This window comes from Coffea arabica, chromosome 8e, assembly GCF_036785885.1.
Source record: "Coffea arabica cultivar ET-39 chromosome 8e, Coffea Arabica ET-39 HiFi, whole genome shotgun sequence".
Taxonomy (NCBI): Eukaryota; Viridiplantae; Streptophyta; class Magnoliopsida; order Gentianales; family Rubiaceae; genus Coffea; species Coffea arabica.
In genome coordinates, this window is record NC_092324.1 from 7,748,487 (window position 1) to 7,774,659 (window position 26,173).

A 26,173-nucleotide genomic window follows, 5' to 3' on the forward strand; every position below is an offset into this window, starting at 1 on the left:
TTGACAACGAAAATGGGATAAATGGATCTTATTCAAGCTCAAGATAATATATATACACACACACACACAAATAAGAAAAAAATCTATTGAATAGAAAATGACAAAAAAGATAACAAAACAAAGAAAAATAGATTCAAGTGAGTGGTACTTAGCTCACAAGGTTCAATGATCGAGTAGTGATGTCTCGTGACAGGTTAGTTGTTTCATGCATTTATTATGCTTATCAATTACGTCTGAAGAGACATTTGTTGTGGTGGGTGACCAATTTCACACCCCAATCTTTTTGGAGAAAAAAAAAAAAAGAAATTGCAGCAACGAATCTTCTCAAAGTCTTCAGAACATCGTTGTGTTCAAAAAAGAAGAAGAAGATGATGATGAAAAATAAAAAGCGATTCACTTCTCAATCTTCAAAGACATATCCTTTGAGTCGAGTGCAACAAATTGGAGAGTCATGCGGTATAGAATCAAATGTATTCTAGTATTTTTTTTTTTTTTGGTGTCTTTTTGTTTCTTGTCCTAAAATAAGGTTGTATGCAGCAGCCACTTTGTTCTCCCTTTCGCGTTTTGCTCTTCACATTCATTAATCAAGTGAAGTAGAAAACAGGAAAAATAAATGTTCATGTTTTGACTGCCAATTAACGATCAAGTAACTAGAGTATACATGCAAAGCTATCTAATTTATCTAAAAGCAAATTTTATATATACTATCAGCGTATACACTATCATGGTTGGATGGATAACACATGAACAAATTTCAAATTCAAATTTTACACGTGTCATATATCCAATGGTGATAGTGTATGCACTGATAGTTTATAAAAATTAATCCTTTTTCTAATTGGCTGATTTGTGCATAAGTGCATGAAGTACGTGTAGAGCTATATGTTTTACCGTTTAGATTGTTTTGGTAGGCATTTGTTTGATAAGTTTATAAGAGCACTTTTCTTTATAATTTATTGTGAGATAAAAAGGTAGCTGGAGAGTTTTTCAATAACACATATTAAAAAGTCCACCAAGCAAAAGTAAGGAAATGATTTTTAAGTCCCTCTAAAACTAACGGAATGTAGCTGAAAAGTTCAGGTCTAAATTGTTCTTCTTAAATCTTTTTTTTTTTTGTCAAATTTCAACTTCAATATATAGGTGTTCTTTTTAAATCTGAAATAGCTTATAATGCAATATTTCAGGAGAATTTCAGGATACAGTGAAGTAGATTTTCTGACATGTTTTTTAGACAACCTGTTGCAATTCCATGCCAAAGCTTGAACGTTGAAGTCAACGAATATTGCTGGCACGAATTTACAAACTAGGTTTAATCAACTGTGGCATTTTGACCATTGTTTAATACAGAGATAATAAACCACAAATCAGCTTGTTAGCTTATCACCTGAGTTGCTAATGTTAGGTTACTCCTCTTTTTTCTTTTCTTTTTTTCTCTCTCTCTCCAAGAAAGATGAGCGTAATATGCTGCCATAAAAATGAAAAAAATCTGAGTCTTGAACTCCTTCAAGCAATAAGCTGGAATTAGGAGTAACCTAACATTTCTCTGGTGAACTTAATTTAGGTGATGCAATGCTGAAATGACATGATTACCTTCTGCAAATAAGGCAAACAAATTGACCAAATGAAAAGACATTACAATCCCCCAGGTTAATTCCCTGTTAAGGGGCCTCTGGCCCCTCCTCGTAACCGAAAACAGACATGATAATGATGACATTGAAGATAAAAATCTGCAACAAAGGCTCCCTACATCAAGAACTTGTATAAGAGAACTTTCGTAAAGCTTGATGAATAATATGGCTGGTACACTACGGAACAATCTAAATGACAGCTCTGTATATCCTGTGTAGATCAATCCACAATCTTTGGAATTGAGGTGGAAGGCCCTCTGAAAATGTTTCCTATCTGGTAAGGAATGAGAGGTTCTGATCGAGAAGTGTGAGGACTTGTGCCTATGGCTCCATGTTTTTCTCTATAGGATGCCCAAGTGACCACATAAAGCCCAGCTATAATCAAAAATCCTCCCAAAATGCTGCTTCCATTTTAAAAGATTGCACAATAGTGTCAGTACAAAGTCATTGTTTATGTTCTATCACATAAAATAAGGGTTTTCATTTCAATTTTAGTTATCAAAAAAGAGCTTGATGTTTAAAATGGAAGGACAAATGAAAAGAGTGGTTTTGAGAGCATAACCTTCCCAAATAAATAGGACTCCCAAGGAAAATTCTTGACAGGAATGCTGATGCAGCTGGCTGAAGCGGATTGTAGAGAGCAACCAAAGAAGGACCAAGAACTTTATTGGACCATGTCAAGAGTCCGTAGTTAATGGCAGATGCAACAACTCCCTGTAGGAGAGAAAATCGGGAGGGATCACGGATTTTACATCTTTCAATATTAGGTGAGATCAAAAACAGCTCAATTGGTCAAAATTTGCAAATCAATTCAAAGGTTCAGATTAGATCCACATCAGACATTCAGCTGCATAGGCATATCAATACAGAGAGCATATCCAATCCAGCTCAACTAAGTGGAGTTCATCACAATATGCTCAAAGTGACGAGCTCCAAAATCAATCCAAACTTAAGAGACCATCTGCACAAAATAAATATCTAACCCCAAGCGGCTAGAAATTTAACTCACATTTAGAATCTAACAACTGTGCTTCATGAAATATGGCAGCATCAATTAGTGAAGTCAAAACCTACTAAAAGCGGACTTTGCTATTCAAAAGTTCAACTATGAAACCTCGCTAATATATCCAAGTAAAAGGTGGTTAATGTCGGTAAGAAAATGACCATATTTTCTCACAGAGCTACAGGACATTTCTTAGCGTCTGTTCTGGTAATATGTCTATGTTCCTTGGTTCATGTTCTTTTGCTCTACATGAAGCGAAACACGTTCCATTTTTTACTAAAACAGATCATAACTTGCTTGATACAAGTGATTGTTTCGTAAACTGGTGAAACTAAATGTGCTTGGTTAGAAAAAATTTGTTATTTATTTTTCCATTTTTTCCATTTAATTTCCCTGAAATAATTTTTTTTTATTACTAATACAACAATAAGTACTTCTCCAAATTCCAAAATCAGCTACCAAAAAAGAAAACAATCTTTATCAATCTTCAAGCACCACAAGACTATCTCCAAGCCACTCTAAGATTGGTCAAAATCCACAAAACTAAAAGGCACAAAAAAAAAAGAAAAAGAAGAATGTTGCCAATGTCAAAATAACCTAATTCCAGCTCCAAAAAAGATAGCAGTATCACCAAATTTCAACATACTGACCCACAAGCCCAAAAAAAATAACAACATAATAATCCTTAAATTTGCATATGAATACCCAAATAATCAAACTAACAAAGTTATGTCCAACATCAACAAAGATTCTAACAAGAGAATTAAAAAGGGTTTCATAAAGTTAAAGGGGAAAGAGTGATTGGAGTTAGGGTCTTAGGTATAGGGAAAGGGATTATCAATGGAAGAGTTGGAGGAGACCAGTGGTTATATTGCAGCAGGCTGGGTGGAAATTGAGAGTAGAGGTGGGACTAGATTTGGTAAGATGGAGGAAGAGAGAGAGGGGGAGGAGGGGTAGTTATGGAACAAAAGGAACTGAAAGATAAGAGGTACAGTAAAGGAAGAATTGGTAAGAGAATAAAGAAGACAATCACCATCGTGGGCAAGCAGAGAAGAACAGGATAAAGAAACGGTCCTTGTAAGAATTAAACCCTGAAAATCATTAATACTACCATTCACATCGTGTTTATATTTGTCCATTTTAGAGTGCTTATTGAACAGGTGATAAAACCTTCTTGATGTGCAATAAACAAGGCTTGTTCTCAATAAAAGGTTTTCTTTTTCTGGGCCCTTAATATCTGGACTACTTTTCAAATAAAGTCAATACAGTAATTTTATAATTCAAAGGAGCATTAAAGCTTCCATATATCCTTTCTAGTATGTATCACGAAATGCCATCAAGTCAAATGTAAAATTAATGTTTTGGGATCAGCAAGATTTCAAAAGCATAACCAAGTTACTGGAATATTCATAAATAGTACATTTTGCAAAACTACAGGGTGCAACACCTTTTGCCTGTAATATCATCCTCTCTGTGGCGGAAAATCAAGAGAACTGGAAAATGAAAGGTTTACTAAACACTGGTTTTTAACCAAACACAATTAATAAGGCAGGATCTAAAGTAAGCAGTAGAAGTGAAAAGATCTTATTTAGTCAGATCTTTTCAGTTCTCTAAATCCTTTTGTGCCAATGTAAGCCTTGAAAGTGCAAGAGCAGAAGACCATGAGAATACCCAAAATCACCCATAAATAGACTATTAAGATCAGAACAAGATCAATCCACAGCCAGAAGTTCCAAGGAAGAGTTAAAGAACAAGCAACATTTAATGGCCACAAGCAGAGAAACATAAAGCCAATTATAGTGTTTCGGTGAACAGAAGGCTGTAATCCATACTCAAATAAAATGTAAAGTAACCAATAATAAGTAGAGTTTTATGAATCAGAAAGAAGCATCAGGCAGGCATAGTTAGTGATTAGATGGAACTGACCGACAAATTGTTACCCGCTGCACCAGGAAAATACTTCCTCCTCTGCCACTTTGGTTTCTAATCATATATTTTCTTTTTCAACTCTGCAGCTATTTAACTCTTCTTCCATTATTGTACTTCAAGCTAGAAGTTCCATACATCCTCCCTGGACTCGCTTATTATTTTTCTAAGAAAAATAGGAATGTTACAGATACTGCAACATTGGAATTTGCAGACCACTCTTATCCACAAATTTTTCCAAGTCTATCGTTACCCTGTCTCCTTATCCCTATATTTTAGGTATTTCCACCCTTGATTTTCAGACACTCCCGCGAACAATTAAAATCTCAAGCAATACAAGCAATGATTGTGGTTGAAGGAGTTTCATATATGCCTGTAACTTTCAAAGTTACAGCATATGTGATGCCTACTAGAATCCCTCACCTAATATGTCTGATCACAGATCCAAATTACATTTCTTCAGACTTTATTGTCGCATTTTTACTGCATTCTACTCTAAATCCGAAAACCAATTTCCTATTGGTACAGTATCTTTGTATTCTACACAGATAATATGAAGTGCGGACCCATCTCTGGGGCAAAGAGCACTAGAGTACCTAGCTAATGAAAACTCCTAGAAAGAAATATCCTAGTGACACGGTTCGCACGAGTCTGTGCACCTGACCAGCCAAGACATGCACTATCCTAAGGATTATGCTGTGAAAAATTAGGACCAGAAGTAGAGGCACTACCTGATGCAACGCATAAGAGGAAAGCCATGGAGGCTACAACCAACATGTGGAACTTCTTTTGGGGCCTTAATATGTTTGTAGAAGTGTTTAGAGTCTTGTAAATAACCTCTGGAATGGTCTAGACGTTGTAGTAGAGCCTAGAAGCTTTGTACATAAGAAACTTAAGGACTAGGATGGTGTGGAACGTTCTAGAGGTTCTCACTTGTGTAGTAAAGAGCCAGGGAACATTCAAGAGGATAGCGGAACGTTCTGGGGAGCAAGCTTGTGTACCTTGGAAGTATAAGAGTTTAAAGCAATCTTGAATCTTGAAGCTTGCCTATAAATCGAGCAAGACCTCCACATTTGTAACCATTGAATTAGTGAACCATTCAAGCAATCAAGAAGTAGCAAGCTCTTTTGAGCAAAAGCCTTTCTCTTTAGCTTTCCTTTCGTAGTCTCAACTTTACTTACGTTTTCTAGCGCTTCCGTACAACCCACACTACTTGGGCGCACAAGGGGTTAAGGCTGAACTAGTGATCTTTGAGCTAGAAAGGCTGAAAAATTGCTAGTTCCGCACAAGTCGGTGAAGCTACGACAGTCGGCCCGTGACACTAGGAACCCTATAACTTGAGCTTCAGGAAATACACAAAATAGGATCCTCAAGCCTAAATCAAAACACTCTTTTTGGCAAAACAAGAAAAAAAAAAACATCCCTAGGATGTAACTTTGTGCAATCACATTAGAACCCCATACCCCACCCAATCTCCCAAATATTCTATTACCTGTTCCTAACAATTTACCCAAACAGCACGTTAGTAATCAAATTTGTTAAAAAGGGTGGCATCCCATGTCTACATCTTAACATATTATTGCCGGTCTGTCTCACCACTTGCACAGGTTTTGAAAAACCTGTTATGGAGAAAGCATTTAATCTCATTTTGAGGATCTCTTCCTTGGCGCAGTAGGCACAAGCAGAGCTTTAAAATAAGTCTCATTCTAAAGCCGCCCTCCATTCAAGGCAAAAAATGAACACCCTCAGTGATATTGATAGAGAAGCTGAAATGCCAAAAATTTGTTGCATTACAATCTCCTTGATCCTTTGGTTGCAACTTGTAGCTATCATCTGCCTCCCATAAAAGAAAAATAAAACACACACACACAAACACAAAACAAAAGCAAAGACAAAGACAAAAGCAAAAATGAAAAACAAAAATAAAAACACAAAAAGAAAAATTGCATACACACACAGAGACTGTCCCACACGTGCCAATGTAGGTAAACCGCAACCAAGCTTATCATCCAATTGAACAGATTAGCCTATTAATTATGTTGACAATTACGTTTTTTATACAACAGGTAACAAAAGGATAGTGATTAAGCATTCTCTGAGTATACCTGAATAGGAGCCTATGGAAGATTCTGAATTATTATTGTTAAGAGAATATAAGTATTCTTGTAGATAATAAATTAGTAAGGGTATTTTTGTAAATAATTTGTTAGGTTTGTACTCCTATAAATACTAGTTGGTCACTCATAATACGGTGACTAGATGTTTTCCTCCTAAAATACCTGTTCTCATGGTATCAGAGCAAAAGTCCTAGGGTTAGGGTTACACATCTAGCAAAAGTCTTGTTCACGCGATATTGGTCATCGCGTCACGCGATATTGTTCATCAACTGTTCATGCATACTGTTCAAGCGACTGTTCAAAAGTACTGTTCACGCATACTGTTCATCGCGAATTTTGACTGCCTTTTTGTTTGAAGTGCTATTCGCTATGGTTGAAAGTTTTGCTAATGCGGTTACCACTGACCAAGTTGAATCAAGTTCTTCAGCACATGGGTCCCAGAAGACTTTTACTATATCCGAGGAAGATTATGTTAAATTCCTACAGTACCAAACTACAAATCACGCATCTCTTCCCTTTGCTTCTTTAGCACAACAAGGTAATGACTCATGGATTATTGACTCCGGGGCTACTGATCATATGTCAGGTACCTCTAAAAATTTTTCTAATTTTCAAGAGTCTACTTCCTTTTCTCATGTTACTTTAGCTGATAGATCTACCACTAAAGTTAAAGGACTAGACACTGTAGAAATTAACCCATCTCTTCCACTGTCTTCTGTTCTTTACATACCCAATTTGCCCTTTAATCTAATGTCTGTTAGTAAGTTCACTAAATCTCTACAGTATTCATTTACTTTTTCTCCTGATTTTGTTGTCATTCAGGATTTGAAGACAAAGAGGACGATTGATAGAGGGCATGAGCATAATGGTCTTTATTTTCTCAACTCCAATGGTTCGATTGCATGTCCTGCTACTGTTTCTCCTCTTGAAATTCACTGTCGTTTGGGTCATCCGTCTTTATAAAATTTGAAAAAGTTGGTTCTTACTTTGAGTCAGTTGTCTTCATTAAAATGTGAGTTTTGTCAGTTAGGAAAGCATCATCGTGTTTCTTTCGCTCCTAGATTCAATAAACGGATTTTTGAATCCTTTTTGTTAGTTCATTCTGATATTTGGGATCCTAGTCGAGTCACTTCAAAATTAGGTTTTAAATATTTTGTAATCTTTGTTGATAATTTTTCCAGAGTTACATGGCTTTATTTAATAAAAGATCGTTCAGAACTATATTCCATTTTTTGTGCTTTTTTGTTACAGAAATAAAGAATCAATTTGGTGTGTCTGTACATATACTTCGCAGTGATAATGTGAAAGAATATTTTTTCACTCCTTTTAATACCTTTATGACTAAGTCCGATATTATTCATCAGTTCTCTTGTCCTCACACTTCACAACAGAATGGAGTTGCTGAAAGAAAAATTGGACATTTAATCGAGGTTGCTCGAACACTTTTGTTGCACATGAATGTGCCCAAACAATTTTGGAGTGATGCAGTTCTAACTGCATGTTATTTATAATTAATCGCATGCCATCTAATATTCTTGGAGGCCAATTACCTCACTCCACTCTTTTCCCTCATGAATTTGTGTTTAAATTACCCCATCGTATTTTTGGATGTGTGTGTTTTGTTCATCAGCTTGCTCCCGGAGTGGATAAATTAGATACTCGTACTATTAAGTGTATTTTCTTAGGATACGCACGAACGCAAAAAGGGTATAGATGTTACAGTCCAATTTTAAATCGATTTTTTACTTATATTGATGTTACTTTCTTTGAATCTACTCCATATTTTATTAAACATGGTATGCCTTGTGAGTTAGACCAGTGTCCCTCTTTTTTCTCTCCTGTTTTACCAGTTCCTTCCTCTTTATTACCTGAGTTATCTAATCCACCAGTTTCCATATCTCGATTATCTCGTCCTAATCTTCAAGTTTATTCTCGTCGTTTCATGGTTGAGAAAGCTCCTGATATGCCACGCACTTCACCAATTAATTTTCAATCTTCAAATCCAGGTATGACGCCCTCCTCTGAGTTAGATCTTCCTATTACTTTACGCAAAGGTAAGAGGCATTGTACTTCTCATCCTATTTTTAATTTTGTTTCTTATTCTCGTCTCTCTATGTCATATTCTTCTTTTGTTGCTTCACTTGATTCTGTCTCCATTCCTAAGTTCATTACCCATGCTCTTAATCATCCTGATTGGAGATTAGTTATGCAAGAGAAGATGTCTACTTTGGAACAAAATGGTACTTGAGATCTTGTCCCTCTTCCCTCTGGTAAGTCTGTTGTTGGTTGTAAATGAGTGTACACTATAAAAGTGCAGCCTAATGGTTCTATTGATCGATTGAAGGCTCGTCTGGTAGTTAAGGGATTTACTCAAGTGTATGGAATAGACTACTTAGAAACATTTTCTCCTATTGTAAAGATTACCTCGGTTCGTCTTTTTATCTCGTTGGCAGCAACTTATAATTGGCCATTGCATCAGTTGGATGTGAAAAATGCATTTCTACATGGAGATTTGGAAGAAGAGGAATACATGGAACAACCTCCTGGTTTTGTTGTTCAGGGGGAGAATTCGCGATTGATTTATCGTCTGAAAAAATCCTTATATGAATTGAAACAGTCTCCTAGGGTTTCGTTTGGCCGGTTCAGTATTGTTGTCATGGAGATCGGTCTGACAAGATGTGAAGTAGATCATTCTGTATTTTATCGACATTCTAATGCTGGTAAGATTTTATTAGTTTTTTATGTAGATGATGTTGTGATTACAGGAGCTGATGTTGTGGGGATCCAGAAACTTAAATCCAATCTGCAGGCAAACTTTCAGACAAAGGATTTAGGTCATTTATAGTATTTTCTGAGTATTGAGATAGCTCGATCTAAAGATGGAATTTATTTATGTCAAAGGAAATATGTACTCGATATGCTGAGTGAAGTTGGGATATTAGGTTGCCGACCTGTGGATACTCCTATAGATCCTAATGTGAAATTAGTAAGAGATCAAGGAGCATTACTAGATAATCCTAGACAATATCGAATACTTGTGGGCAAATTAAATTATCTTACTGTAACGAGACCTGGCATTTCGTTTGCAGTGAGTGTCGTGAGTCAATTTCTTGAGACCCCTCGTACTAGTCATTGGGATGCTGTTATACGGATTCTTAGGATCTTAAGAGTGCTCCTGGAAAAAGGTTGCTGTATCAAAATCATAGACACACTGATATTAAAGGATATAGTGATGCAGATTGGGCTGGTTCTACCTCAAATCGAAGATCGACCACAGAATATTGTGTGTTTGTTGGTGATAATTTAGTGTCGTGGAAGAGTAAGAAGCAAACAGTTGTCTCCAGATCAAGTGCAGAATTTGAATACCGCGCTATGGCTCACACTGTGTGTGAGTTGGTTTGGTTGAAGAGCATGTTACTTGAACTTGGGTTTGAGCATACACAGCCTATGAATTTAGTGTGTGATAATCAGGCGACTGTTTATATTGCGTCTAATCCAGTGTTTTATGAAAGGACAAAACATATTGAAGTTGATTATCATTTCATTCGAGAGAAATTGCTTGATGGAATCATCAAGACATCTCATGTACCGTCTGTAGATCAACTGGCTGATTTGTTTACCAAGAGTTTAGGGGGGTTCTAGGGTGAAATACATTTATAACAAGTTGGGTGCTTATAATAAATATGCTCCAACTCGAAGGGGAGTATTAAGAGAATATAAGAATTTTTGTAGATAATAAATTAGTAAGGGTATTTTTGTAAATAGTTTGTTAGGTTTGTACCCCTATAAATACTAGTTGGTTACTCATAATACGGTAACTAGATATTTTCTTCCTAAAATACCTGTTCTCAATTATTGGTTCATCCAAAATGTTATGACAACCTATGACCATCAACATTCCTCGGAATAATAGATAAAATAAATATTATGAAAAGAAACTTACTGCATAGCATACTGCAAAAATCTCAGACTGCGTCAAATGCCAATCCGTTGATTCACTTGTTGTAAAGAATGCTGTTACAACCATGAAGAAAGCACCAAATGCATAGGAAAATGCCGTAACTGAAATGCTTGCAGGATATCTTGCCAAAACTGGAGCCTGCAAAGTATCCGAAAAGGTTTTCCAAATGAGAAAGAAAAACAAGAAACGCAGTCAGATAGTTCAAGATTTCAGAAATTTATCAGCCTTGATGGGAAAATTTTTAAGTATTACATAGAATCCTACCAAATAGTAAGGTGATGAGATTTAGGCCTCAAAGCATAGCATTCTATCACATGCAAGGCCAACTTGCCTACTAGATATCCTTCCATAGTCTCTCATATTGCACCAATTTACTTCTGATGGTCAAGCAACTTACAGAAGTGGCACCATATGCTACTTTTCCTAACTTTCTCACTTCTCTTAGTGCAGAAATCTGCATTTGGGCCCAATGAAAACATGCAAACTTGTTCAAAAGTTCAGATTAAACTATACATAAGATAACTTACCCAAAGAAAACCACAAGAATGTATTCCCAAGTGAACCCTAAATCTCGCCAAAGTATTTCTGTTATAGACTCCGTCCCAAATGCATGCGTGTATAAACTGAAAGACTAATTATCAGTAGCAATTCTTGTACAACAGGAATGTAGTCCTGTAGTTTAGACTGCTTTAGCACATCTCCATTCACCTGCAATAGGTTATGCACAAATTACCTACACTAGCACTATCTAAACCATTGTAGTTTCTTATATTTCAAATTTCCTTTTCTAGGCTTCTGGATTTATTTTCATCCGTTTGGTGAATGTGAACCAAGAACCAAGTCATTTTCCACTACAGGTCAGTATCAGCCCTACAAAAGGCAGAAGGATATTCTTTGGACAGTGTCCATTTTTGTAGACATGTCCTGAACCATGCTAATTTATCCCCCCCCCCCCCCAAAAAAAAAAAAAAAACTAAAAAAGAAAGTATCCTTTAAATGTCAAGAACAAGTAAATTCAAAACCATCGTCTCAAAAAGAGATAATAATCAAGTACCTGAATGGCCAGGAAAGCTGCCATGCACATACAATTTCCAATCAAGCACAGAACACCCAAATGCCAGTGGTCAATCCCATAGTCCAAAAAACTGGACATCAGCCAACCAACAGGCTCTGGTTGGCCTTTGGCACTAATTTCATTTTGTACTGTAAACTCTGATTCCTTAGATCCAAAAACAACAGGGCCACGGAACATAGCCATTACAATGGCACCAGAAACACAAACAATAGTGCCACCAACCTTAGCTTGACCTTCAGTTCTAAGCAAATTCACCGTTTCTGTACTGCACAAACAACATGAAGATGAGACAAAGATACAGAAACTAGTATAAACAAGGGAATAGATCTTGCATCAACACAGACACAAGTACACTCAAAACATTAAGATCAGATTGTGAATAGACAAGACGGACCCCATCATGACAGCTAATATAAATGTGAAGACTGGAATAGCAGGCTGGATAGCTGCTGCATATGTTGGATTAGTGTATCCAAGGCCAATAAGAAACAAAAGTTGATTCCCAAAAATCCTGTAAAAATTGAAAGACTATTAAACATTGGCCACATTGGCCTATAGGGACCAAGAAATGAAAAATAAAATAAATAAATAGCAACAAGGTCAAAACATTAAACTTACCCGGTCAATCCAAGGAAAAAGAATGACAGTAGTAAACGTTTGTTCAAAGGAGGTCTAACTCTTCTGCAATTAAATTACCAATGGAAAATCAATCTCATGACACAGCACTGTAATAAGTTACAAATAAAAAGAACCGTTGTTTGGAGAGAATAATGCACCACGATGAATAAAATCAAAACTTGGAAGTGCACAACTAATTAAAAAGAGAATTAAAGCTCTTTTTCTGCCAATACTGCATAATATGCCAGCCAAACTAATGAAACAGTAGTGCATGGCTTCAGGTTTTCACCGAAACAACAAGTGCAATAACCAATATAGAAAAATCCACTAGAGAGCATATAAATAAAACCTCATATCTCAGTTGAAGACACTTCCGTATAACTCTTGAACTCCAGGTCTCAGAAGCTATACAAACAAGGGACTAGAGGACATGTTAAGCAATTCAGCTCAGAAATAATAGCATAACCATATAATTAAACTAAATTTCTGAACTACAAAAAGAATATGTCAAAGGTCTCTTAATAGATTTTCTTGACAACTCTCACCAGTTCTGACAACTAACACTGGAGGATCAATATCTAAACATAGCTGATAACAGACAGCCAATCTTTCTAATTAAGATGCTCATGCTTATGTCCATACAATCTGAAGAGTTCATTGTTACAAGACACTCAACAGGGACATACAACAGAAAGACTACAGAAAAGAAATTTTTTTTCCCTCTCTTTTGTTGGAATTTTATTTGCTCTCACAGCATAATAGCTTTCTTTTGCCCCCAACCCTCTTTAAAAAGGTATACTTCCATTCATAAACAAGTTCTTGTTATTTCCTTCCAAAATCATCCTCTTCAAGTCCTTGAGTTGACAGGGAACAACCTTTAAGTTTGCCCATTAGTAATGATATGAAGTTATCAATCTTCACATGAACTGACATTCTCAGCAGTCAGAGAGCTTATGTTTCATCCTACTGATCTATTTTAACCTACAATAAAAATCGCACTTGACCGAATATAACTATTTATCATGATCCTTCACCATAAGGTTTTCCAACCGCATCTTTATTAGTTATCTGTAGCCGTTTTATATCTCACCTCTTCTAATAATTCCTCAAATCCACGTCTTATCTACCAATCCACCGTATTTTATCTAACCATTTCCAGATACTGTTTGTCTTATATGTCCTTATGCATGTTCTTGTTGTCGATCCGTCCATAGAATTCCATACCTAGTTTTCGACACTCCCAAGTTCTTTTATATATCTCTGTTAAATCTATAAATATCTATCCTTGACTACAAAAAAGCCTCTCTTTACACCTATCTTTGTACTAATCATCCAAGAATTTTCTCCTCCCTAAATCATATACCTCCAATCCAAATATAAACCAGTAGAAAAATAAATTACATCTCGCATAATTTCAAGAAACAGAAAGCAAAAGCAAACAATTGAAAATACAGGAAAAAGGGACTGACTTTTCACGAACATAGGCGACTGGGGCGAGTATACAGAGACCAAGAAGGTCTCTAAACACACAGAAAACGATCTGATTGATTCCCACATTAAGAGCTACTTTAGTAATCACATGGTACCCTCCATTGAAGACCTGAACCAAAGCCAATGCCAGATGGGCTCTCCAAGCTTCATTGTTGTTAGCGTTATTAATAGGACCAGCACTAACTCCTGGTAATACTGCTGCCATCTTCAACACCATATAAACCCTCCTCCGCTCTTCCCTCTACTGTTAACACATGAAAAAGAATTATCCACTGATTAATCGGAAATTTTGAAAAAAGGGATGGTTGGTGGTAGCAAATGAGAGGATGGGCGGCCCTTGGACTGGAGTTTAAGTCGGCAAAACAGAGGATTTGTGGAAGGTGGGATTGTTGTCTCTTTGTGTGTGTACTGCGTGTACAGTTTGTGATCTCTGATGGGATTTTGGTTTTAGGAGACTTTGTTAACGTTGTTTTCACGATGTCTTGTGGGGTTTGAAGGTGAGGTATAGGGAGCATTTCGGTCACAAAATGCTTACAAGTGAAGACAAGTGTCACGTTTTGCCAAAGGAAAGAATGTACAGAAAATGCGGCACTGAGTATCTTTTTTCAAGTGTAATGAATCATGTGATTTTGCAGATTTATTACACAGGTAATGTAAGTTGATGATCATATTGGGGCAATTAGAAGATGGGAAAATTTTCGGGTTTTGGAGAAAATATTAGGTGCAGTAATTACACTGGATTTAATTTATATTTCCTACTCATTATTACAAGTATTTACAAATTAAATTTTCCATTATACAGTGAATCTTTTTTTCATATGATTGGTTTGTTGCATTAAAAAAAATAATCATTAGGTGACGCAGGTATATTGTACTGTCAATTTCTTTCACAAGTGACTTGTTGCATGAGAAAGTATGGAGTAAATGATGCACCTAATCTTAGTTTGTAAGAGAATATCACAGTGGAATGGTTACTCCAAATTTAATCACATCATTTACTTATTCACTTGCATCGAGAGTTAGAGAATACATCGAGTTTATAATGATGAATCATAGATAAAACACAAAAAAAAGAGTTGAGAAATAGTTTGATGCCTTGTTTCATTTTAATTTATTTTTGTTGAGTCGAAGGATTTAAAGCACTAATTCAAATGTAAGGATTTGAATTAGTCTATCATAATGAAAATATATGATAAGACAACAGTTTTTAAAAATTTATCTTGAAAATAGGAAGGTTGGGAATGAGGTAACGAGGAGATAGACCAATTGGCTGAAGAAACAGAAAAATTGGCAAGGAAAAATAAGGAAAGGAAGATAGAAATTAATCTGTGCAAGGTGTCACGTAGTTACGTAGGACCGAGAAACTAAAGTTGGATAAGAATCAGGAGAACGTTTTATTATATAGTAATAAGATATGATATGATGATACGGCAACGAGAGGAAGTAGTTCATGAGCAATGTATTTCAATGGTCCTGAGCTTTGAAGGTGTACAGTAATTGTTTATTACAATTTTATAAAAAATAAAAATCTTTAAGATAAGATTAATTGTTTTTGAAAGTTATTTTGATAGCAAAGAGATAATCCTTAAATATATAATAGTTGCAGCTGTTTCTTTAGGAGATCCTTTGGAAGGCCAGCCTGTCTCGGTCACCATCATTTTAATGGTTCTGAAATTGAGAGCCATCAAAGCGAAGTAAATAGCATCAATCTTTGGGCATCAAACATATTTGTGTAAACCAAACCAGTATTTGGGTCGGTTACTTCGGACGATGACTCAAATAGAGCATAGTCCAGGGAAACGTTGCTAGAGGAATCCCTGTAGGCATAGCAAGGGTATGTATCAACCATGAAAGGTGACTGATTCTCAGCGAGAAATTCCAGCAAGGGTCAAAGAAAGATTGCATGGCTACCATTGAAAGCCCCTGCTGAAGGTGGATATGACTGGGACAAAACACCCAAAGAATGAGTAGTGGAAACTTTGATTTTCTTGTGAAGACCAGCCTTTCTCAGAGCAATGAAAACATTCTGCATAGCAGGTACTACCATCGCAGAGACATTATTGGGAACCTCAGTGACTTCAGTACCAACTGTTATGTGTGTGATCATTGTGGCTGGATAATATGGAAGAATGTTGTTTCTTAACCAAGTATCAGCATTAGATTGAAATTGTGAGAATGGCAACAAGTTCCACTATTTGTAAAGGCCTTCAGAACTTGGATGTTAAGAGTCATAAATCCTCACATACTCAATGAAATCAATTGTACAGCTTTATCTGGTGTGGGAAGATCATCAGCATTTCTTCCATAGCAAACTCCAATTTTGCTCCGTTGGCACACTCCTGTCAAATTTTGTTTGTGAAGTCTCAGTAGAAAAAGAAAAATAACATTTAATCTGACTTACTTCTTGAATACTGGAACAGACAAAGAAAGAAAAAGTAAAAAAAGGAGTCCACAATCATTCATGTGCTTTCCAAACATCTTAACAATCAGAAATTTGCATCAGCATCAGAGCATGTGCTTTGAAGCCAAGCTCCAGTAAACTGCTTTAAGACCCAGTGCTATTGAGGTAGTGACTGTGATCTACTGACAAATGCATGGACTAATACAAGACATTGCGTACACCAATATCCAAGAATCATTGTTTGCATCTGAATAGTCTCTTACACTGCATTTGTTCGAAGGTGAACATTAATTTCCCCCATCATCTAGGTACATCAACTACTCTTAAGTGCAGAATTCAGGAATTCAGCTGGTACCACACACAAAAGGACTATTAAGGCAATAAAATAACACCAAAAGAAACAATAGCAGTGTTTTATATTGCTCGTCATAGAAAATAAACCACATAAAACCCTGCAGACAAATTAGCAAAGACATCGTATGATACCTTCGAAAGTACAAGAAAACACTTCCTACAGATGTAAAGATAAACCACATAAAACCCTGCAGACAAATTAGACATGTCCAGGTTTTGAATGATTAATTTTCTTAGATGCTCACACTTCAAATTGTGCTGTGCATTAAATAATGTCATCGTCTCTTCAAATTCAAATAAAGTTCAACCAACACGGAATGGAGACCAACATAAACAAGCCAAAAGAAATTTAAAAAATAGTTGTGCTTTGTGAAAGTAAAAAAGCTCAAGCCTGGCTTATTTGATGAAGATAAGCAAATACAGTCATGAAAAGCAAGAAAAGCTGAAACTGAAATTTAAAATCCCAAGGCTGAAAAAGATCTGATGAAAATTTTGATAGCAGAAACTTTCATAGTTAAACAAAACCATCAATTGAATGATGAGTGGCACTATCGGCATGACTGGAAAGCAAAAACAATCAAAAGTGCTTTAAGCAACACTGGAACAACATAAACTGAGAAACACAGTTTTTGGACATTATAACTCCAAGACTCCAATTAGCACAATCTAATCTGCCTTCAGGAACCAAAAACCAAAAAAGGTACCAACTACCTTTTAGCAGTTTGATTTTCATCTTATGAACATTGGATTATGTGATAGCTGCATACTGTCAATTAGATTTCTTGAAGATAATGAAACGTAATTTAATAAGCTAATCCCTCTTTTTCCCTTATATTCTTACCTTCATTCCCAATGGAGAAACAAAAGAAGTAACGCAATTCTACCAATCAGACAATCAGCAAAACAAATCCAAAGAAGCAAAAAAGAAGCAAAGTTCTTTTTTGTCATTTTGAGCTCAGGTTAAAACCAATTAAGATGAAAGGACACATGAGAGAAGACTTAAGGTTTTAGCATAATTTAACACATTAGATTAGGTGTATTTGAGTACATTAACTTATTAGTGAACATCATCTTCCGGTCCATAAAATGGAAAGGTCAATGGAAATGAAGGGATCAGTACTTTCCTTTTAAAACAAGCAAAATATTTGTTTTAGAGCATCGCAGAGCAGGTGTTTTGATTCCATTTGCAAAAGAAATTTGCAGGCAATCAAACAACAGTGTTAGATAGATAGATAGATAGGGAGGGAGGGAGAATTTAGGGATGTCAAACTTAAAAATTGAAAATAGGCTTAGAACAAACTTCAGAAACTATTACCCTACTAATACTTATTCTTTTCAGCTAAAAATTGAATCAAAATCATTAAATACATCACAGCTGAACTGTGTATCTTGAATGATGACCAAAAAACTAAAGAAAGATAACTACGCATACACAGAGAGAGCCATTGGCATCTATGTAGACCAAATTGTAGGTTCTGGCAAGAAGGGAGGACATATCTGATATTATTGAGTACATATTACTCTTATACCTGTCTATTTCTCCAACCTTTTAATCTTCGCATATAAAAATTTTCAAAACGTATTGTCTATACTACTACTCTGCAAACGAAGAGAAACACAAGCTTGTCAACTATAAACTGCAAAGGCTTTAAAAGAATTGAATAAAATTCTACCACCAGCAAAATTTAACATAAACTGAACAAAGGGGTCATAAAGAAAACAGAAACTCACATACCACTGGATTAATCAGATTTAGTTTAAAACAGAAAACAAATATTTCCAACTAACTAATATTCACAACAAGTGAATACTGTCAAAGGTCAGGATTAGGCATGCCAAAAAAAATTGCAAGTCTTTTCTGATTGGAAAGGAAGACATACATGCGGTCAAACAACCACCCAGCTCATTTGCCTGTTAGCAGCCTGTTTCAGCTTAGCAAGGACCAATTCTTCAAATTTGCTATGATCGGCAGGTTCTGGTTGTGGAGGAGGAGGAGGAGGGGAGGAATCCAGTGGCTGAACCAACAAAGGATTTGACACATCACCGAGCACACTCCAACAGGCAGCAACAGCTGAATCCTTGTACGCCATCACTACTAGAGCTGAACAACCCCCATTCCCATTTTTCTTCTTCTTGCTGACCAAAACCTCCTCAACTTCCCCAAATTTCTCAAACAACATCCGCAACCTATCCGCCGTGTAAGCACCATAAGAATTAGGGTTACAGCTATTCTCCCAAGACACTCTCAGTACCCTAGCCCTATCCTGTTGTGGTACAGAACTGGAAAATGTTACTGGAATGGAATTACTGGAATTAAATTGTAAAACGAAATCTGAACTTAGGCTGGATTGAATTTCTCAAATCAACTTAACTTGTATTGAATAACCTTCAAAAGGGTACAGAAATGGAAATGGCGGGAAAAAGGAAGAAGGGGAAGAAGAAATGCAGGAAGTAATTTGGGAAAGGAACAAAAGATATTCTCCTCTGTGATTACAAGATTCAAAATTATCAATGCCCAACAATTACATGATTTTTCCTTTTTATAGAAAACTAATCTAACTAACTCCTTCCACTTGCTAATGAAACGGCAATCCACGTGAGAGGGAATATTCTGGAATGACTGGTCCCAACCATCAGCAAGAACAGCATGAACCCAGAAAAGGCGTGCTCTTTCTGCTCACGCCTCTCGCCTTCCTTGCGCCTTCACCTTTTCTGTTTCCACGCCTTTGTCCTCTTAGTGCCCCATTACTGAGCGTTCTTCCTAGTTCACGTCTTCTCTATTCTTCTTCGTGCTTGATCACGCTTTCCTTTAGTTTTACTTCACGCCTTCTTTCCTTCTGCTACTCCCTAGCTTCCTGTTTCATTACATATCCAAAGGAGGTTTTTTAGTGGCCGCCATCATCTCACGAATTTTCGCAATCTCACCCTTCAGTTTCTCGGCAATCGTACTCTCCTCCGCCCTCCGAACAAGTTCCTCATCAGAACAACGGCGCTCTCGGACCTGCAAATCAGCCATCATCTTCTGGCGCTTGGGATCGTTCTTCACATTCTCCAATCGTGGCCGCCTCCGGCAGCAGCGGCTCAACAGGAGAGTGTCGAACTGGCGCCGAGCCTCGACATCCTTGAGAACCAAGTAACATTCCTTGAGTTTCTGAAAATCTGAACGCGCGGCCGCCGGATCATCATCGGGTCGTTTGTCGGGATGGAGAAGCAAGGCCTTGGACTTGTACGCCTTCTTGATCTCTTTCTCCGACAACCTAGTTCCGGCTTCTCCGGTCGGAAGCCCTAATACAAGATAGTGGTCTACGAACTCTATGCCGCTGGCCAGAATAGCCAATTTGGAATAATAATACCTAATAGCTCTCACAGATTAATATCCTCTCAAACATACCTTAATTACTGATTTTAATCAGCCCCATCCTTTAGGAAGTAGAATTCCTTATTTCAAGGTTTCATCAGTTTGCAATCGGATAAACGACCTTTTTGTTTGGACAACGGATAGTTGAGTGCAAGGTTATAAAATCGGGATCGTAAGTAGGATAGTAGGATTTTAGTTTCACGTAATCAGTAGGATCCCACGAAACCTCGTAAATTTACTAAATTAATAAATTTAAAATTTATATATAATTTTGTACATTCTAAAAGATATCAAATAAATAAATTACTCATAAATATATAGCATTTTTTACCTATTGTCTGACAAGTATTTGAAATTCATTTATACTATTTTATTTTCTTTTCACAATTATAGCCATTGCAAAGTAATACTATGAGAAAAGCCAGGCTAAATGTTGATTTGAGCTTAAAATTTAGAAGAAATTGGATTTTTCAAACTTGTTAACAAAAAGTTCAAAAGCATACGTCCGTCCACAGCAGCCCATCTTTCTGGTCTAAATAGGAAAATCTAGGCAATTAATGCACCTTTCTAGCTTAAGAAAAAAATAAAGGCCAAGAAATCATAAGTTCAAACGAGACCCAATACTTTTCGACTTTTCGGCCAAAGGAATGTGCTTCCAAGGAATGAGCTTCTTGGACACAAAGTCACCTTACAACTTTGTCTAAGAAGATGAAAAATTTATCTGCTGAAATAAAGTAAACACTCGAAGTTCTCAAGATATCAGAAATTCAGTCTTGCATGAAATGCTTAACTATTGCAATCAATAGTAAGCAAACAATAATATATATGAGCTGAAGCACTCTGTGTTTGGTAACTGCAAATTCCACTTGATGACATTTAGACAAATCAACGTTATAAAGAGATAGACAAATCAAAATCATATTGTTGAGAGTAAAAAGATCCAATCGAACAATTGAAAAGATTCAAAAACAAAAAAAAAAGGAAAGAAAACGGTGTCAAATTAGGGCATTCAAAGCTAGAATAGTAAGTGTAAACTTGTGTAGAATTTGAAACAAATTCTTTCCGTTGTTCAAATGTTGGTACTTGGTATTGGGTAGAAGCTACAGCGATTTCATCTTGTTGGTTAGAGCTGCAGCGGTGGAGAAGAAGTGAAAACTGAAAAATGAAGGTTGAAGTGAAGAATGAAGAAACGAGTCAAAGACAGAGAACTGACCCACTGAGTAGAGGAAAAGAATAGGAGCTTTTTTGACTTTTTGACGCAAAAATTGTTAAAAAATTGCAATTAAAGGCTGCAATTCTTTGATAAATTACAAACCTACCACAAATGTTTTGATTTACTTGCAAAATGGAGCCTTGTATTTCACAAATTTGCAAAAAATTGTAGGATCACAGTAGGATCGTACGATCCTACACGATCCTACCGATCCTACTCGATCCTATGTAGATTAATACAATTTGCGACTCTGAATATGATCGATCGATTTTGGTTATCTGAATCGTACGATCCTACGATCCTACGATTCGGATCGCGATTTTGACAACACTGAACTTGAGTGTAAACTAATCACTTACATTTAAAAGGGCACTGTAGAAACAACGTATTAAAGCGCGTCTGACCGTGTTGTTAAGCATTTGTATTACACTTTTTCTCTTTCATATTTACCCCTCCAGATGTTAAATGAAAGTTATCCAAAAGTTAGCTGCAAAGTGCTTTTTATATATGTATAGGATATATATATATATCCTTTATATATATAAGAAGCACTTGGCGCTTCTACTGTTACTGGAATTTCAAGTGCATCCGATTGCTTCAGGCTATTGGACTTTCGTGTGCATTGATCTGGCTTTATGCGTTGTAAATTGTACTTGGGAAGGTTTTGCTCCACTTTTCCTTTATAGGGAGGACTCCTGCTCAATTGGTTGTGGACTGTGGACTCCACTTTGATTATTTGTATATATATAAAACTACAGCCATTATGGAAGAGTAATGAATCTATTGGCTCCATTGACTTAGCAAATTGACATATGAAATTAAATTCTCACACTGGCCTCATGAAAATTTTCCTTGGCTAGGAAATTGAAGTTTTGGAATTAATGCTTTTATTTCATAAATGATATCATTCTTGCGAATTTTCTCTTTTCTAAATTTCTGAATTTTTTTTAAATTGACATATGAAATTAAATTGACAATCTTTTGGGTTTCATGTTTCACAATTCCACAAAAAATCAAGAATTGTGTTTTGGGTTTCATGTTTTGATGATTTTTGCGTTACTAGACTATATTATGTAGACCTGAGAATCATGAAAGAATCAAGAATTGTGAAAAAAATAACAAGAAAAAAACATATTCTTATACAAAAGAAGCATTCGAATTTGGTAATCATTTTTTAAATTAACACTTTTATTTATCCTTATACAAAAGAAGCATTTTCCGTTTCTCTACTGGAGCGATTTTCAAGTGCAAAGCCGTGCTTCAGACCATTGTACTTTCAAGTGATCATTCTGCTTCTATGGGTTGTACTTCGTTTTTGGTCACTATATATCAGGTGTTAAGTCCAATTTTGGGTGTCCATCAAGTGCAATACAAATCTGAAACAAAATTAGTGTCATGTGTAATTTATGGTTTAATCCATGTAGATGCCTTTTTGGTGGTCAAATTGGTGGTCGCACCAAGGATAGTTTTAACCTTTCAATTAGATTTGACAGCAAGGTGAAATCATTGTCTGCCATTACCAAAACTTTGTTACCATGTTGCCCTTCTAGATGCTGATTATGTGGATCGTTAATTCCTGACCTTAATCATTTTTGTAATTTCATACTTGTTGGTCTTTGGACGCCACTACTTCTTGCATCTTACTGATAATGATGCATTGATGCGATAGTGTGTATTTGATAGACAAATAAAGTTTGATGCAAGTTCCTCTGTATATTCAAGGATCAAGTTACTTGCAAATTTCTGTATATATTTCAAGAAGAAGAACTCCCAGGGGTTTTCCTTCGCTTGTTTAGGAGAAGAATCAGGCGTTCTTTTGTTTTCCGGAAATTTTTTTCACTTATCCGCCTGGTTTTTCTTTGCTGGTTTTTTGCTCACTTGTTTCAGGTTTATCTATTTATGTTCATCTGCAATTTTTGGTATTCAGCTCTTTAATGCCCACGTGCATACTGTGCTCAACTTTCTTATCTTAGGTGCCGGTGGATTTGCTTTTATTATCTTGGTTTGGTATATCAATGGAGGTATTCTGCTCCTTTTTACGTATAGTCCACTTTCTTCACATGCATGCTTAGTATGTTGAGTTTTGGGGATCTGGTTTGCAAAATCTGTTTTACCCTTTGATCCACATAGCCTGCAACTCTTGCTTTTGGAGAATGCGTGATCATCTCACTCCCCGAGAAACCGCTTGTCATGACTATATTCACAGGTGACGACTTCTTGTGCCAGAACTTGAGAAAATATTTCTGCTTTGTCTCCTGCTTCTTTGTTTCCTCTTGTGGTTCTTGGACTTGTTCTTTTCCCCCCTTTCTTGCTGTTTGTTTTTGTTCAAGTAATTCTTGTTTTCATTCATCTCATTGCTACATCCTTATGTATCTATTTTCCTTAGGATTTTTGTGCTTCTACTTTTCTTTCACGTTTTTTTTTGTGTAGACTTGTTTGCCTAGCAATTATATTGTTATTTATTCTCATATTTTGTTCATCTTTTTTTCTTGAATTTAAACTTTTGATCAGGTGGGATTCCTTGATGGAGGTTGTGGATTTTCTGCAAATATATATATCTGTGATGGTAAGGCTTTTGTGTATTTTTTTTAAAATATAGTGCTGATAATAGTTAGTTTTGGTACAACTTTTTAGTTTGTTCTTGGGGCGTTTTAGAGATATCAGCTATGATAGTTTTCCAATTTTTGGGTCTTATTATTTTTACAAGTGTCACGAAGCATCTTATGCCTCAGCCAGGAGCTGGTGGTTTTGATACTCCCATTTTTGGATGAAAAGAAGTCCAGTGATAGAGGTAGAGGTTTCATTGTCTTAATCTTATGTTCTAAATTAACCCTGAAAATTTTACTCCAATTTCATATGTATTTTGGTAATTTTTGGGTATTCTGTGTAATTGTTGAGAAGGATGAGCATTTTCGAAAGCTAACGAAGGGAACACCCCTAGGAACAAAGCAAGGAACCATAGTTCAGGTGGTTCTTCTACTAGCCTTTTGCATGTACAACATGTGTTTATTTTTAAGCTATTAATTTGTGTCAAACAACCCGGTGAATCCCTTGCAGAAAATTTACAAAGGACTAGAGAATGAACCAAACTTGCAATGTCGGATCCTAAGGTGATGTCATGTAAGAATAATCCGATCTAGAAGTTCTGCCATGTTGTGAAAATTGTGAGGATGTATCATAAACTACTGTTTGATTAGTGCTTGAAAATTACAAAGATTATAATCTTGTCCACGATTCCTGTTTGATCATTAGGTTGAATTTGGTCTGTAATTTTTTTTTTCCATTTACATCTATATTTGTATTCTTTCATTGTTATCTGTCAATGTCTTTTGTAGTTCTTTCATGTCTGTGAAGTATTACTAATTAGGAATTTTATTATTGTAGAATTTGAAGTTACCAAACGCTTCTTATCTGATGTCATTTCTCATCTTTATCATGTTGTTTGAAGACTTTTAAATAGAGATTGACATTGTAGGATTTCAACATGGATAGTTGTAAATTAATTCACATTCTTTCCGGTTCTATTATCTACTCTTATACATTATCATTGAAGCCCATTGATATAGGAATATCACACTTGTGCAGCTTCTAGATCTTTCTGTTTGAGTGATTCAATGTGACTCTCCCTATATCAACTTCTACACATTATTGTGATCCAGAATAACTGATTGGCTGGTTTCAGAGAGAATTTTTGGCGGCCCTTGATCCCAATCACGTGCAAGCAATGGGTTTCTGCTGCTATAGCGGAAGAAGTAAAATTCCTAAGTCATTATTGTCTTTCTTCGGTCCCCAAATTTTCTTCCTCACTAAAATATTTTAGTTTATTTAAAAAATTCAGCTACACTTTAGCATGAGGATTGTAGTACACTTTGTTAACAAAGTTGAAAGCTTTGATCTCATTTGCTGCAACAATCAAATGGAAGTTTTTCTATAGCTTGCTTGTACTTCTGCTGTGAACTTGTGCTTTAATGGTAGTTGACAAGATAGTTTGCATACCATAATGAACTGCATTTCGGAATCTTAAATGATTGTGTAATGAAGAAAGAAAGGTAAAAATTGGAGTTGGTGTGCAAATGGGGTGGGAAAAACGATGCAAGAAGTTAAACGTTGCAGGAGACCTGCCTCTATGAGTGGCAAAATCCAAATTGCAGAAGCTTGAAGAAGGGGTGTTCTTGGTGAGGAGGAGTTTTAGTGGAACTCATAAGATTCTGGATGAAAAGCTTGAGCAAAGAGTAGGTACAAAGCATTGAAGAAAGGGAAAAACACCAAGATCAAAGAGTAGCAAGAGAGTACCGAAGTATCTTGAAAAAAGGAGGAAGATCTCAGAGTCCATTTCTGCCAAATGAGCTGATCTTGTAAAAGCTTGTCCAGAATAACTTTTATTTGATCTTTTTTCTTATTTTGCGATTGAAAACTTTCTTTGACTTAATGATAGTAAATCATATTTGTTTGAGGGCTATTGCATATAATATCATTAGTTTAATCTTATTTTGCACAGTTGGTTATGTGTTCCTCACTACTGTTTACGAAGTTTTTTCTCTTTATTATTTTGCCTAGGAATATCAGAATCGGGTTTGCTCCTAGCTTCGCTGGTAAAAAAAAAGGCATAAACAGAGGCGCCTAATAGAGTTCACGCACTCGATTCCATTAGCCATACAATCTTATAATCCACATGCGCAAAAATTGTCCACCAAAATATGAACGGTCAAAATTTTTTAATAAAACACCTGCCGCCTGCGCATCGCATAGGGAAACGCCCTAGTATATATATATAGTAAGGCCCGGTTGTGCGCCACCTTATAGTGTTTAAAGGTAACAAAATTTGAAGGATTATTTATGGGTTGAGTATGATATGTTAATATATTATAAAGAGTATCGTAATGCATTGCTAGTTAATAAAGAGAAAAAATTCGTTGTAATAAAAAGCAAGTATTAATGCATATATAAAACAAAATAAAATAGATAAGAAAAGTGTATATTATGTTTGGTGGCAATTCCAGTTGATTTATATAGCTCTAACTGGTGCTA

The 26,173-nt window shown here is 36.0% G+C and overlaps 1 protein-coding gene across 2 annotated transcripts; it reads right to left on the reverse strand.

Annotated features, from left to right (window-relative positions):
• Positions 1–1,591: 1,591 nt before the first annotated feature.
• LOC113704088 (WAT1-related protein At4g19185-like) lies at positions 1,592–14,372 on the reverse strand. Of its 2 annotated transcripts, XM_027225743.2 has the most exons (7): positions 13,798–14,364; positions 12,329–12,391; positions 12,105–12,221; positions 11,690–11,975; positions 10,618–10,773; positions 2,191–2,342; positions 1,592–2,029 (listed from the first exon to the last, which is right to left on the reverse strand). In XM_027225743.2, the coding sequence occupies exons 1-7, from the start codon at positions 14,034–14,036 to the stop codon at positions 1,849–1,851; spliced, it is 1,194 nt and encodes a 397-aa protein (XP_027081544.1). In that variant the 5' UTR covers positions 14,037–14,364; the 3' UTR covers positions 1,592–1,848. The 2 variants fall into 2 exon arrangements, with proteins under 2 accessions (XP_027081544.1, XP_071916772.1); XM_072060671.1 differs by lacking the exons at positions 1,592–2,029; positions 2,191–2,342 and adding an exon at positions 2,427–6,390 and having other exon boundaries at positions 13,798–14,372.
• Between the last annotated feature and the right edge of the window lie 11,801 nt (positions 14,373–26,173).

Coding starts and splice junctions, on each gene's coding strand:
- LOC113704088 (XM_027225743.2), bottom strand. CDS start 14,036: ATGGTGTTGAAGATGGCAGCAGTATTACCAGGAGTTAGTGCTGGTCCT. Junction 12,392..13,797: donor GTCGCCTATGTTCGTGAAAA/GTCAGTCCCTTT, acceptor ATTTAATTGCAG/AAGAGTTAGACCTCCTTTGA. Junction 10,774..11,689: donor CAGCTTTCCTGGCCATTCAG/GTACTTGATTAT, acceptor GATACTTTGCAG/GCTCCAGTTTTGGCAAGATA.